This window comes from Littorina saxatilis, linkage group LG16 (assembly GCF_037325665.1).
Source record: "Littorina saxatilis isolate snail1 linkage group LG16, US_GU_Lsax_2.0, whole genome shotgun sequence".
Lineage (NCBI taxonomy): Eukaryota > Metazoa > Mollusca > Gastropoda > Littorinimorpha > Littorinidae > Littorina > Littorina saxatilis.
Window position 1 is genome coordinate 35,748,245 of NC_090260.1, and position 12,000 is coordinate 35,760,244.

Consider the following 12,000-nt stretch of genomic DNA (forward strand, 5'->3'; position numbering starts at 1 on the left):
TCACATACACAAGGAGGTCACATTTATTTACATAGGTGTAATGAAAACATCAGGTGCTAAATACTTCAGAAAGTAACCAACAATAAGATGTAAGGCAATTTTCCATAAGCTTACCATCCCGAAGAAGGCAGTAACGTGCCGAAATATTGATTATAGATATAAACGTACCTAACCTGGTTACTTGTGTGGTTTTTTTAAAAATTTAAATGTAAGGCAATGGTGTAATGCTGGATAAATTACATGTATTGTTTTGCTTGGACTCAACGTTGTGAGACACAAAAAAACATCAACAAATTCACAACAAACTGAGGTAGTCAACGTCAACCAAACGCATAACTAACACATCCAGGCTTTCCCCGCTGACGTCAGATGTTCTGGCGTGTAACTCTAGGATTCCAATTAATAGAAGTTGTGTGGTGGCTTGTTGTCAAACCAGCTTTTGTGTCGGTCCGATGGGGAGCTTGGCATCTTCTGTATCATATTTATCGACAGAGGCCGATTGATCTTTATTAAACAAGAATAGAAATCATTAGGCTGACGCCTAGTCCTACAATCAGTCCCTGCCATAACCACGACATGAAATGGAATGATAAAGTTCAGTTAATCGCAATAAAGACAAACAACAAAACAAAAACAACGAAACAATTATTGAAATAAAAACCGAGCAGAACCAACAATGCAATTCACACTGACACTGACCAAGCAGACAGACATGAAGAAAGCGTATAGATGTCAAGAGGCTTATCAGACATTGAGCCAGCAGACAGACATGAACAAAGCATATAGATGTCAATAGGCTAATCAGACATTGAGCCAGCAGACAGACATGAACAAAGCGTATAGATGTCAATAGGCAAATCAGACATTGAGCCAACAGACAGACATGAACAAAGCGTATAGATGTCAATAGGCTAATCAGACATTGAGCCAGCAGACAGACATGAACAAAGCGTATAGATGCCAAGAGGCTTATCAGACATTGAGCCAGCAGACAGACATGAACAAAGCTTATAGATGTCAATAGGCTAATCAGACATTGAGCCAGCAGACAGACATGAACAAAGCCGCGTATAGATGTCAAGAGGCTTATCAGACATTGAGCAAGCAGACTGGCATGAACAAAGCGTATAGATGTCAATAGGCTTATCAGACATTGAGCCAGCAGACAGACATGAAGAAAGCGTATAGATGTCAATAGGCTTATCAGACATTGAGCCAGCAGACAGACATGAACAAAGCGTATAGATGTCAATAGGCTTATCAGACATTGAGCCAGCAGACAGACATGAAGAAAGCGTATAGATGTCAATAGGCTTATCAGACAATAACAGCACTTTATTGTCCATTAAAACATTTTCTTCGGCACACCCTGCCTGCCTGTAAACGATTATAACGAACAATGTCATAGGACAACACACATAAAACATAAAACATAGATTCACGTAGGCTATATAAACTGAGCAAAAATATTATTGCACCCATATTCGTACCCAAACTAAAACGTTCATTCCCGTGTCATTTTATTCAAACTTTGTATGCCATTAAAGGCCCTTCACTTGGCTACGTGGCACACTTCGGCGGCGGTCACGTGATACCTATAACAGAAATCTTTGATCCAAAAAGTGTGCCAGGTAGCCAAGTGCAGGGCTTTTAATGGCATATAACGTTTGAATAAAATGACACGGGAATGAATGTTTTATTTGGGGTACGAAAATGGGTGCAATAATTTTTTTTGCTCAGTTTAGTAACAAGCACCCCTATCATATTTTCAATAACATTGACCCAGAGTGCTGTCGGTGTCATCTTTAAATCTAATAAAAGTACAGATAAAATCTAAATAAGGTCAAACGTCTCCAAGTCTATCACAATCAAATATAATATTGCACTATTTAAATTTACCTTCTCACATCACAGGAGTTAGGGTTTCAGAGCAGAGCAATCACATTACGAATATATCACAGAATCAGATTTGGTAAACTGCAAAGAGCCCTTCTAATCTAAATTCTCGAGTCCCACCATTTGACTGGGGAACGAATGGCAATACATGTTTTTGGTTGTTGTTCTTTTTAACTTTATCTAGTGGTTATTTTGTCCTGTAGATGACGACTTTGTACTTGTACACACATCGCATTGACCGACTTTCAATTCCCAACCTGAACTGTCATAATGCTCAGTTCACCTCCCAGTGAGGGGCTAAAAGCTGCGTCTTAGACAGGAGTGTCAAGTGTGGTTGACGACTGGTTGACACCGTGACGAGGGGGGGGGGGGGGGGCGTGCAGACTGTGGCAAGTCCTGTGGCTATGCAGTCAGCTTCAGTTGCCTCCATGACCCACACCAAGATAGCAGTGAAAGCTGATTCACTGTTGGACAGACGGGACAAGCGGGGTGGGGTGTGCACTGAATGAGGATAATGATACAACTTATGTAATTTTGTAAGTCTCTGAAGTTGGAGTCTGGATCAGCCCGTGGCCAGAGTCTTCTCAGCCTGATTGGGTCACATGAAAACACGCCGAGTCTTCCAGGAACTGCTCTCTTCATTTCTTTGCAAGAGATATGACATGCGTTTTGCTTCTGCATAAGACAAGGAAGGGAGAGGGTGAGGGGTGTTGAGGAAGGATGGAGTGATGGAGGTGATGACGGTGTGGCTGAGAGAGCAGCATCTCATGGTGGTGGACCTCAGGGAGGATGGCGGGAATGTTGAGGACGGTCAGGGCGAGGTCATGACATCTCGAGGCGGTCTCGCTGGTAGAGCGGCGTGCCTCCCTTCCACCGTGTCCACAGCGACACGGCCACCAGCACCGCCACGTAGCACCCCAGTGTGCTGCCCAGCGTCACGCCCGCCACGTCACCTGCACACACACACACACACACACACACACACACACACACACACACACACACACACACACACACACACACACACACACACACACACACTAGTACATGAGAACAATAACGGTATGATAAAATTGACTTCAAACAGAGATTCAAACAGATATAATCATGTGGATTCATTTCTTCGTTTGAGTCGCTGTCAGCTAAATATAGATCTCGCTGAATCAATTATTTTCATCACGCCCCTGCATCTCTGTCTCTATGTCTGTCTGTCTGTGTTTATGTCTGTCTCTCTGCCTATCTATCTCTTTCTCACTCTATCTCTCTCAACCTCTCTCTCTCATCCTCTCTCTCTCTCTCTTGTTTAAATGTTTTTGGAAAGGCAGTGCAATCAAGACAGTAAAAAAGTGTATGTTGCATGACAAGACCTACCCGGAGTATAACCCGAGGAGTGCGGGATGCAGACAACCACAGAGGCCCGTGTCTTCCCGCCAGCGGACAGGGCGGGGTGTAGGGGCGGAGCCTGAGAGGCTGTCACAGGGGGCGTGGCCAGGGTGGGCGTGGTAGGGGGTGTGGTGGCAACCAAAGACTGCAATCAAACACATAATCAATGTAGGACTGCTGGAATCCATTCTTTGGCAATGTGATATAATAAATAAATGCTAACTAGATTCAGAAACAAATCTACAGACCAGCCATACGTAACCCCCTCCCCCCCTATCCTGCCTGATAACTTCATGAATATTGACGACGATAGCGACTGAGATTATCCCAGTTGTCACAGTCAAAATTCAATATTGTTCGTTGGGTGTGCTCCATGACCGGATTGTGTGTCGCGGCCAGCGAGTGGGACACAGGAGTGTTTGTGGAGATTTCCGCCGGACGATATCCTCTATAGTCTGTTCGTGGAGTGGGTGAGGCTAGAGTGAAAGGGTTGAGACAAGAAATAGGGCAGAACACGCATTGGTACAGACAAACAAGTTTAGTTATGTTTTCAAGTCCATCCTTCCTAGTTTAAGAAACCCGCTTTGTGACACATGCTAACCGGGTTGCTTAAAACTCGTGTGGTCAAAGTCATGAAGAATCAAGTGGAATTCTTTACTTTATTTTGTATCAAAAGTGCTCCTACGAGGGGTGTTCTGGAAGTGCTTAGACTCCAAGCTCCTGGCAATGCCTCATGATATTTTCAAAGACGTATGCACACTGCAATCTTTCATCGGTGATGACACAACATTTCATGTATCTCAAAGTTTCCTCTGCACCTACTATTCCTGCGACAAACGTTGCTGCCGTTGAAAGTTTGACGCGAGATGATGCACGAATCACAGACACGGAGGTAAAAGACATAGATAATTAAAACGGCACCCTTAAATGTGATCTGGCACAAGCATCTAGGGGTACACAAGCGTTGCAGACAGAGGGTGCCCGTGCTCTTTCTAGTGTAAAAAGGGGTACGTCTCGTATGTTGCATAAAAATGCTCTCCGAGTGTCACTAAAGAGAGTGTAAGGCTTATAGGAAGGTTGTCATAGGCGATGTGGACATAGGTCTATCAATCTGACCCCGGGCAATACATCAATCAGCCGTTTGGATGTTCCTATACTCCTATCAACTATTGATGATCTTGGAACTAAGAAGGCGGTCCCATTTTTGGTTAAAATTAAGGACATATCGCCCCAACTATACTAGGGGAGCAGCCTACGGCTACCTTAGAGCGGCACGTGCATCATTGCGTGCCCGTGGTGTTTAAAGCCTGGCGCCAAACACGAGTACTCGAGGGTTGATGCTACACCATGGAAACGTCCCGTTTTCCACAGCTGCTAAATCAATTGAATTTCTGACAGCCTATGGTGCCTGCCTCATGTTCCCTATATTTTCCTGATTAAGCCCCTTACGGCGTGTTCCTGTTTTTACATGTGAAGGAAAAGCTCCGAGGAACCCGTTACGAGAGCCCGGCTACTGCTGTCTATGCCGAGAGTTAGCAAAAACTCTCGCGCCGACGTATTTGAAAGGTATTTCTGCAGATGGTCAAAGTGTCATCGCAGCTCTGGAAGGATCATTCGAGAAAATGGCGTGCTCAAATAAACGATGAGCTGTGCGAAAATATAAGATTCTAAGGACTTTTAGAACAGCCTTTTTCTAGTTTGATTCTGAATCTGTGGCTCTCTCTGGGTCGAGATAAAGTGAAGCAATGAACATTCGGGTTTCGCGTGGTTCTTCGTGAGATAATGTTTGTGACAACATTTCAAGTGTTAACATTCATAACGCGAGGAAAGCGATTGGCCGCTGCTACGTGTTCTGTGACTGACACTACAGGAACAAATGGGAGGATCCACAGCGCACCCAAACAAGGTGAGCGTTGTGGGAGACAGTCACCTACCACAGAAGTGCCGGGCGTGTTGAGCGTCACCACCAGTTGGCCAAGTGTCACTGCTTCTTGCAGGCGCGTCATCAGCGTCACCAGGGGGAGTTCTTGTAGCGGTGACGTCACAACTGGTGACGCCAAAACAGCTGCCTCTACTATCACCATCTGGACTCCAATTCCGCCTTGCCTGAACTCCAACTGTCACGCGCACAGACAGATAGACAGACACACATGAGCTGACATAAAGAACGAAACCAAGACAACAAACCATGCGTAGTGATAGTGTGTAACTAACACAGTTACTTCTTTTTTTAAAGTTTATAACGTCGTTTCACGTTTATTTTTTTGTTTGTTTGTTCGTTCATGGGCTGAAACTCCCACGGCATTTACGTGTATGACCGTTTTTACCCCGCCATTTAGGCAGCCATACGCCGCTTTCGGAGGAAGCATGCTGGGTATTTTCGTGTTTCTATAACCCACCGAACTCTGACATGGATTACAGGATCTTTTTCGTGCGCACTTGGTCTTGTGCTTGCGTGTACACACGGGGGGGTGTTCGGACACCGAGGAGAGTCTGCACACAAAGTTGACTCTGAGAAAATAAATCTCTCGCCGAACGTGGGGACGAACTCACGCTGACAGCGGCCAACTGGATACAAATCCAGCGCGCTACCGACTGAGCTACATCCCCGCCCTGACTGAGCTACTTCCCCGCCCTGACTGAGCTACATCCCCGCCCTGACTGAGCTACATCCCCGCCCTGACTGAGCTACATCCCCGCCCTGACTGAGCTACATCCCCGCCCTGACTGAGCTACATCCCCGCCCCCGTTTCACGTTTATAATTATTTAACTAGGTTTTTAGCCTTCATTGTTTGATTCACTCTCGTTCTTCGGGAAACACACTTATTTGATTCACAGAAATACAAAAAATGGCTCACCCTATTATTAACTTACCTGTATATTGTTCAGTCTCACAGGCGACAGAGGCACCAATGACGTCACACTGTTCAGCAGCGCTCGCCGGAATGTGTCCTGATTGGTTGAAACAACCTGGAGCTGTGTCACCGTAACTGAGTGAAAATTAAAGTTTATTACTTAGAAATGAAGGAAGCGCGTATAAACATGCGAACAAATAAACTCCTGCATGCACAGACGGCCACACGGACAGGCACACACCCTACCCCCACCAACACACTCATAACACGATACACACACACACACACACACACACACACACACACACACACACACACACACACACACACACACACACACACACACACACACACACACACACGAACAAATGAATAATACGAACTGAAGTTTACACATACCCGGGAAATACAAGCTGAGCACCCGAAAGTTGTGGTTTTGGTCAAAACAGGATGTGATATCATATTCCCAGATGCGCGGGTCGTCATCACGGAAGTCGTACAAGTTGTAGATTTGGTGAACCTGCACACATACATGTCCAACAGACATAGCACAATGCATCACAGATAGATCTCACAGCGGACTACTACACCTCCTCGGGCGTGCTCTCGATTATCTATATGCAGCCCGCTCAACTATCAATAAATCTTCTTTGAAAAGACGCTTACCGTCGGTGTAGGCTTCATGCTGAATTCAAAAGCATACAGGCCCCGTCCGGGCTTTACCTTCCCAGCTTTTGTTGCAGTTGAAATGAGGACCAGACGACAGAACTGTCACAACTTTGAGGGGATTTCTCCTTCCACACCCAGCCAATCAAATCTTATTTCCCGCATTGTCTGCGCGCGTCTGTGTGTGTGTGTGTGTGTGTGTGTGTGTGTGTGCGTGTGCGTGCGTGTGTTTGTGTGTGAATATATGTGTGTGTGCGTGCGCGTGTGTGTGACAGGGACCTACCTGCTGGCGGCCCAGCGTGACGTGTATGCTAACCGGCATCTTGCTGGCACTGGTCAGCCCCGCGTTTTCCTGCCACTCGGGCTGCAACACCACCAACATCACCATCATCAGACGCTAGGTGTACAGCAGCATCACCAACATCAGCGACAACATCTGATACTAGATCTACATGGGTGCAACCTGGAAAATTCCAAAAACCGGCAAAAGTTGGGGTCCAGCTTTTTTAGTATTTTAAATGCCAAAAAAACCCCTCTCCTGGAACAAAAGCATCGGCAGCCGATGAAACCAAAAACCGGCTGCCGGCGTGTAGCCGGCAGAGTTGCACCCATGGATCTACAGCAACATCACCATCATCTGACACTAGATCTACAGCATCACCAACATCAGCGACAACAACAATATCAGACACCAGATGTACAGCAACATCATCATCATCAGCAACAACAACAGCATCAGACACTAGATGTACAGCAACATCACCTACATCAGCAACTACAACAGCATCTGACACTAGATGTATAGCAACATCACCATCATCAGCGACAACAACAGCATCAGACACTAGATGAACAGCAACATCATCATCATCAGCGACAACAACAGCATCTGACACTAGATCTACAGCAACATCACCATCATCAGCGACAACAACAGCATCAGACACTATATGTTTTTTATTCTATTTTATTTTTAAAAGTTTTTGCCGATTTATTCATTTGTCACTTTATGGAGTGTTTTTATTTTTTTCTCTCCTTCGTTTGAATTTACCGTATATACCTATTTATTTGTTTAAGTATTGATTGAAATATTTTTCCATTGATTGTTTGATTATGTTATTTTATTTTAAACGATTTAAATATATTATGAATAAGTTTTGATGTTATATTAAGAATGTAAAATAAGACACCTCCGTTTGTGAGCCCTAATATCTCAGAAGAAAAGCTGATTCCCCCCCCCCCCACCCCCCAAAAAAACACCCAGCATCTGCCACTAGATGTACAGCAACATCACCATCATAAGCGACAACAACAGTATCTGACACTAGATGTACAGCAGCATCATTATCAGAAGCGACAACAACAGCATCTGACACTAGATGTACAGCAACATCATCATCAGAAGCGACAACAACAGCATCTGACACTAGATGTACAGCAACATCACCATCATCAGCGACAACAACAGCATCTGACACTAGATCTACAGCAACATCACCATCATCAGCGACAACAACAGCATCTGACACTAGATTTACAACTACATCACCGACAACAACAGCATCAGACACTACATCTACGGCAACATCACGAGCTATGACAATCGACAACCTCTGCCTCTACGTTGCATCATCTGCAGACGTATCGCTGTGTGGACAGACGGATGCCACAGAGAGAGAGAGAGAGAGAGAGAGAGAGAGAGAGAGAGAGAGAGAGAGAGAGAGAGAGAGAGAGAGAGAGAGAGAGAGAGAGAGAGAGAGAGAGAGAGAGAGAGAGAGAGAGATGGTGATGATGGAACTTTATTTTTCAAGGATAGAGGTTTAAGGCGACGCCTTTTCTTACAACCGGTCCTTACTTCTAATACAAATGTCTAATAAATGATAAACAAGTAAAGCAACATGACAAATTGAAATAAACAAATTAAACGAACGAACAAGCAAACAATCGACAAGTAAGCAAACAAGCAAATAAACACAAACAACAAATGTCAAAATGACAAAGCAAGCAACATACAAATCAAAAGCGAAACATGCAACATGTTAATTGAGGTTACACATGTAAAGTGATCGACGGTAAAATTCACACAATACCAACGTTCACACTAATGCTTACAATGATTATATGGTGTAAATGATGAAGATTTGTAAGATTTTAGTCAAGCAGTATGTAAGAAATGTTACGTCCTTTGTACTGGAAACTTGCATTCTCCCAGTAAGGTCATATTGTACTACGTTGCAAGCCCCTGGAGCAATTTTTTGATTAGTGCTTTTGTGAACAAGAAACAATTAACAAGTGGCTCTATCCCATCTCCCCCCTTTCCCCTATCCCATCTCCCCCCTTCCCCCGTCGCGATATAACCTTGAATGGTTGAAAACGACGTTAAACACCAAATAAAGAAAGAAAGAAAGAAATGATGAAGATGATGAAGATGATGATGATGATGATGATGATGATGATGATGATGATGATGATTGATGATGATAATGATGATGATGATGTTGATGATGATGATGGAAAATCGCAACATAAATTCCACATAATACATGTCACATAATAAAGAACATATTTTTGTAATTCATAAAGCTTTGCCAATTGTTGACAGCTACTTGCACATGTTAAGACTAGTAGCCATCTAGGTAGACATATAATGATTATGCAGAGCTTGTTTAAAACTCTTTAGTGAGGTTAATGATCTTATTACAGACGGAATGGAGTTCCACACCATAGAGCCAGAGAAGGCTTGACTAGTTTTGAACAGATCAATCCTGGGTAGGACTATTGGTGGTAAAAAATTGATAGACCCGTACCTTTCGGTGACTCTGTGAAATAGGTCCTGAATATAGTTGGGCACTTCGCCATGATATACTTTGTACATCATTACAGTCTTATTAAACTGTAACTGTTTAACTAGCGGCAGGTAGTTTAGATTCTTTAACTTCAAATCAGCTGATAATTGTGGACCATTTAACATGATTTTAGCTGCCCGACGATGTAGAGAGTTTAATTTTTTCATGTGAATATCAGAGACGCCATCCCAAAGAGTTGATGCGTAATTAATATGGGATAAGATGTGGGCATGATAAAATAGTTTTAGTGTTGCGATATCGAGAGAGAGAGAGAGAGAGAGAGAGAGAGAGAGAGAGTAGGCCTATGTGCAGTTTATGTGAGCGCGTGCATATGTGTGTGCGTGCGTGCGTGCATGTGTGTGCGCGAGTGCATGTGTGTGCGCGAGTGCATGTGTGTGTGTGTGTGTGTGTGCAGAGGACACGCTAACTGACCGTGACAAAGTAGTACTCCCACGTGGAGTTGGAGGGGTTGTTGGGCGGCCACCACTTCTTCCCCACCCACACGTCCGTGTTGAGTTGTCTCAGGCTGCGCTGTCACGGCACACACAACGTGTCAACAGCACTCATCACAACCACAGGCTCCAAGAACACCAAGACACACAGCAATGTGTTGCATTCACACCAAAGACCGACAGAAGAAATGCCAAGACAGTACCACAAGAGGACACGAACACAGCTAGCTAGCGGCATAAAAGGCACACCGAAATTCAAGCACGATTGGCAACAACAAGAATAGACAACACAAACAAACTGAATACAGCAAAGACAGCAAGAACAACAGATACGAGGTATGATCCAAAGAAAATTATCAAACCGCTTTTATAAATGTCTCAGGTCATTGATCATAAAAAGTAATGTCTTACGCTTTCCTTATTTGCCCCTGAGGCCTACTAAAGCAAACGTGTGCAAGATTGTATGTTACACGTTTCCGAGTATGACAAGAACGGAATCATATTCGCAATCGCCCCTCCAAATGCCCACAAAAGGCTGTCATTTCTCCCGCTGTTTTCGTTTCTTCTCTTTACAAATTCTTCAACACTGAGAATACTGCAAACGGCACCCAAGACGACAGCACTGTTTCCATACGCGAATTTAGCTGCCCTTGGAAAGTGGCTCGATCATGAGGCCTGTGAGTCTGAATTTAGAAGGACAGAGTTGGGAACAGATAAGACAAAGAAACCGAGAAGAACAAACATTTCGCGCATGCAGACACAGAAAGACGTCATAAAGAATGCGATGCTTCAAAAGATACAGACTGTGACGTAATTCACACATGCCGAGACGTCATTCATAGTTGTTCGGTCACTCCCGTCAAAGAAGTAGATCTCTCCACAATCATGGCTGACGTGGTAAGTCTTGGTAAAGCGTGAGTACGAAAAATGTGTTTGTTCTCTCCTCTGTTGAAGCTGTGAGACATAAATGCTATTCAGACTTGGTCGTGTGACAGAGTTTTCTTCCACACGAGATTAGCTGATGTCTAACTCAGCCTTAACGGCTTCGTTAGACAATCATCAACTAATCTCGTGTGAAAGAAAACGTTTGTAAAAACGACCACGTCTAAATAGTACCTGCTGGGTAAATTAATTAAACTTACGTACAAAGAAAGCTGCTCCATATTCTACAATCTCACAAAAGAAAGGGGAAATCAAAACTGGGCGAAAGGGGAACAACTCTGACAAGCCAAACAACTTCTGAAGAGTGCTTCAAACAAGAATATTGTCTCTGCTTTGTCAAAACTGAAGAACTAAGATTAAAACGTGTACATACGAGCATTAAGTGCAAGACTTAAACTTTTATATGGAATAATCCATAGAATTCTACACAATGATCTTCCGCTTCAAAAACTGGCCGAAAAATGGGTGCCTCATAAGCTGACAGGGGAACGGAAGAAGCAACAGGTTTCTGTTGCACGCCATCTGCTCAACCGTTTTCAACCCATTATACCCAAAATTGTGATGACTGTAGTCACTGATTATGAGACTTTGGTTTCCCCAGAAACAAAGCATGTCTGAACCAAAATGACAATACGCACCAGATTTGCAAGCAAGGTTATCAAATCAGAAACAAGACTATTCGCTGTATTTTTCGACCACAAAGGTCCCGTTGCTGTCGATATTCTGTTTGCGAACAGCACTGTCGTTGTCACATACTATGCAGACAACTTATTACCCAAACTTACTCACGAGTTGAGCAGTCAGCGACCAAACTGCGAAACCCAGACTGCCCTTATCTTCCATGACAATGCCAGTCTCCACAAAACAAGGGCCGTAACTCCATTTCTAAACGTCCAAATGATCCCATTTTTGTCTGACACATTCTTGTGATGTCTGGTTATACCCTCTTTCAAAATAAC

At 43.9% G+C, this 12,000-nt stretch overlaps 1 protein-coding gene and 1 long non-coding RNA gene across 2 annotated transcripts in view; both read right to left on the minus strand.

Annotated features, from left to right (window-relative positions):
- LOC138950945 (uncharacterized) overlaps window positions 1–12,000 on the minus strand; it is an 18,509-nt gene continuing 6,509 nt past the window's right edge. Inside the window, exons 9-15 of the mRNA XM_070322659.1 lie at window positions 10,080–10,178; window positions 7,085–7,165; window positions 6,535–6,655; window positions 6,155–6,270; window positions 5,214–5,396; window positions 3,268–3,424; window positions 1–2,849 (exon numbers count right to left, since the gene is read on the minus strand). Coding sequence (XP_070178760.1) covers window positions 2,719–2,849; window positions 3,268–3,424; window positions 5,214–5,396; window positions 6,155–6,270; window positions 6,535–6,655; window positions 7,085–7,165; window positions 10,080–10,178 — 888 coding nt within the window. The 3' untranslated portion in view covers window positions 1–2,718. The remainder of the gene's footprint in view (window positions 2,850–3,267; window positions 3,425–5,213; window positions 5,397–6,154; window positions 6,271–6,534; window positions 6,656–7,084; window positions 7,166–10,079; window positions 10,179–12,000) is intronic.
- On the minus strand, window positions 5,563–5,994 carry LOC138950146 (uncharacterized). The gene is made up of 2 exons (XR_011450522.1): window positions 5,817–5,994; window positions 5,563–5,772 (listed from the first exon to the last, which is right to left on the minus strand). It is a non-coding gene; the product is annotated as an uncharacterized lncRNA (long non-coding RNA).